The sequence below is a fragment of the Mercenaria mercenaria genome, chromosome 8 (assembly GCF_021730395.1).
Source record: "Mercenaria mercenaria strain notata chromosome 8, MADL_Memer_1, whole genome shotgun sequence".
Taxonomy (NCBI): Eukaryota; Metazoa; Mollusca; class Bivalvia; order Venerida; family Veneridae; genus Mercenaria; species Mercenaria mercenaria.
This window is the reverse complement of record NC_069368.1, coordinates 85,025,816-85,028,577: the sequence shown is the minus strand read 5'-3', so window position 1 is coordinate 85,028,577 and position 2,762 is coordinate 85,025,816. Positions and strand designations below refer to the sequence as shown.

General features: G+C 34.5%; 1 protein-coding gene across 1 annotated transcript; it reads left to right on the top strand.

Annotated features, from left to right (window-relative positions):
* The first annotated feature begins 1,554 nt into the window (after positions 1 to 1,554).
* Positions 1,555 to 2,220, top strand: LOC123530584 (uncharacterized). Its single transcript, XM_045311361.2, has one exon. It carries the CDS (start codon positions 1,555 to 1,557, stop codon positions 2,218 to 2,220), a length of 666 nt encoding a protein of 221 aa, XP_045167296.2.
* Positions 2,221 to 2,762: the final 542 nt, after the last annotated feature.

The window sequence follows — 2,762 nt, the reverse complement described above, 5'->3', positions numbered from 1 at the left end:
ATACAATCCCCAGTATTAAATGAAAAAAACAACTTGATCCATCTTATAAACATTTCACCAAATTCAAAGAATTACAATGTTTAATCAATGAACTGAAAGAAAAGTAGTCGAAAGCTTTTTTCAAAAACAATAAGCATCAGTTATCCAGGAATAGTATTGTCTTCACATTACTTTCAAGCGGGTGTCTATTCTTATCAAATCAAGTTTGATCACTAGACACTAGAACACTTAGCACATTTTTCATTCTATTTGCTATGCAGCGTGAAGCAAATTTGTAAACTACATTTAACAATATTATTAGCCGCATTTTTTTTAGATATTAATTTGGCTTATTATCTTTCGGTATGCATAATTATAATTATCGCTAGTGTCATATTTCTAAAAAAGGAGTTCGTTTAATGCTTTTACAACAAAGTTTCCATTTTTTTTCCAAAAAAAATGTTAATGTCACAACCTGGACTTATATCATTTTTCATAAAAGAATTCATGATACCTCCGTGGCAGCGCTATAATTACCGGAACTATTGGAGTTGTAAATATAAGCAAAGAAAGAGGGTGAGTGGTGGCATTATTATATAACGTGGAAGTGGCAATTTACTGTTTTTGCAGAAGAACGTACTGGAATTACGTTGTTCTTTCTTTTCATTTCTGAGTCGAAACATTGTTTACCTGCTATTTGGTTCGATATAGTTTTCTGAGGTTATTCAGAAAAAAAATTAAATTTGCTTGAACACGAATAACTACGAGAATTTCATGATATTTGGAGCACATCTTGCACTATATGCAGTCCTTTTCAATAATTTCTAATTAAGATAAAAATACAATGTTCTTACCCAAAATCTCTGAAACCGCTCCAGTTGATCGAAGATCATGCGTAACTGATCCGGTTTTTCAAAGTATCGATTGGATACTGTATTATTAAACAACGTTACAGCTGTCATAGTCACCACGTAGTATTTATTTGTTATTTTATTTTAGATTGGTGGTTTCCTGTCAGAAAGAGGCTTATGAATAAAAAACGAAACAGACCTGGACGTAAAATTGGCTATTTGGTATTCGGACAATTATTTTTATTGCAACAAATTGGAAAATTAATTCATACGCATTTAATTGACATTGAGGCAAAGATACAGGACACACTTTTAACGGATCATGGTGTACTAACTTGTTACACATTTTCCGATCTTAATTCAAAATAAATTTAACAGGCATTGTTGCAACGACCAGTAACTTTCATATATGCTCTGGTTTTGAGAGACCCTGCAACAAACAGACTGCAACAGTGGTGCACATTTAATCAGCGCATCTTTTATGTGAAATCCAGTGAATACAATGCGCAAGGAAATAATTTCAGTGTTTTTGAACTATGCATTTATAAAACTTAATGCATCCAAAGTGACAGTTTTTCTAGCTGTTCTATTGGTTTCGAGTGTAATCTTCATTTTACGTACTTCAGACTTTCCTCCGGCTTTTCAGACAGATATACACACAAAAAGTCAAGTTCAAGATCAAATAATTCGAGATAAAAATGCAGCAGACAGATATAGTCTTAAAATGGACCTCAGTGCCAACGTGCACCTGAAAGAAAGACCAAAGATTAAACGCAATGACAGTGAAATATCTATTTCTAAAAATAGAACCGTCTGGAATAAGCTGCCTCCAGGTACACAAATGGGAGAACGGCAAGTTGCCGCTATAGGAAAGGTTTTACCTCCAGACGGCAATTTGCTTGTCTGGGGATTAGGAAATGATAGTCCATTTTGGTACGACAGTACTCAAGGTAAAGTCATCTTTATTGAACCTGCAGGCTTTTGGTTTAAGAAAATTATGAAAAAATACCCTTATCTGGAAGCGTACCCAGTATATTATACAACTGAAACTGAGAAATCTTTTGATAAATATATCAACAACCGAGACATTTGGTCAGATCTCGATATTCGATCACAGTTACCTCGGGTTGTTAAACAAATTCCTTGGCATGTGATAATTGTAGACGCACCGCCAGGATACAATGGTGGGCCCGGCAGATACCAGTCTATCTACACGTCATCATTACTGGCACGGAATGGTACTCATATTTTTGTTGATGACTACAATAGAAAGGTTGAAAAACAGTTTTCACTGAAAATGCTTGGCACTCCAGTCGAAGTGGTTGAACGGCCACCCAAGGGCATACTTTTTGCAAATGAACAAGCTCATTTTATACATATCAGTGGCTAAAATTGTCCTCTTACACAAGGTGTTAAGTAGCTCATTTCAACGTCAAGAAATGGTAATATGTCACTGTTCTTTGTGCTGTAAACGACCCTCATATTGAAATCTAACCTTAAATCGTGTCAAAAATCTTCCAGTTTCTGCCACGCTAAATAATATTAATATCAGTTCAATTGTGGCTGACTCAATTGTTACATTTTCAATTCATCATTTGCTGTTATAAACCTTGCACACTTTTTGAAGGCAATTTTTACATAGAAATAACGAAAAGGTACCACTGTCTGTGATATTGTGCCACCATTATTGTTGTCGCGTGATAAATGCAATTTCCACTATAGAAAACAAATCGTTACTTTAAGATAAATTTTGTGACGGTATTCATTACGAACTTACGAAAGTAATAATGTTTGAATTATTCTACGAACTCCTTATAACGTTATTGTCAGTACGTGCTACGGATCTATTTTCTTCGGCTGATCGAAAATACAGGTTAAATTTGTTCTGGCCACCATAACATTTCAAACAAAACTGTTATTATTTTCTGATGG

Coding starts and splice junctions, on each gene's coding strand:
- LOC123530584 (XM_045311361.2), top strand. CDS start 1,555: ATGGACCTCAGTGCCAACGTGCACCTGAAAGAAAGACCAAAGATTAAA.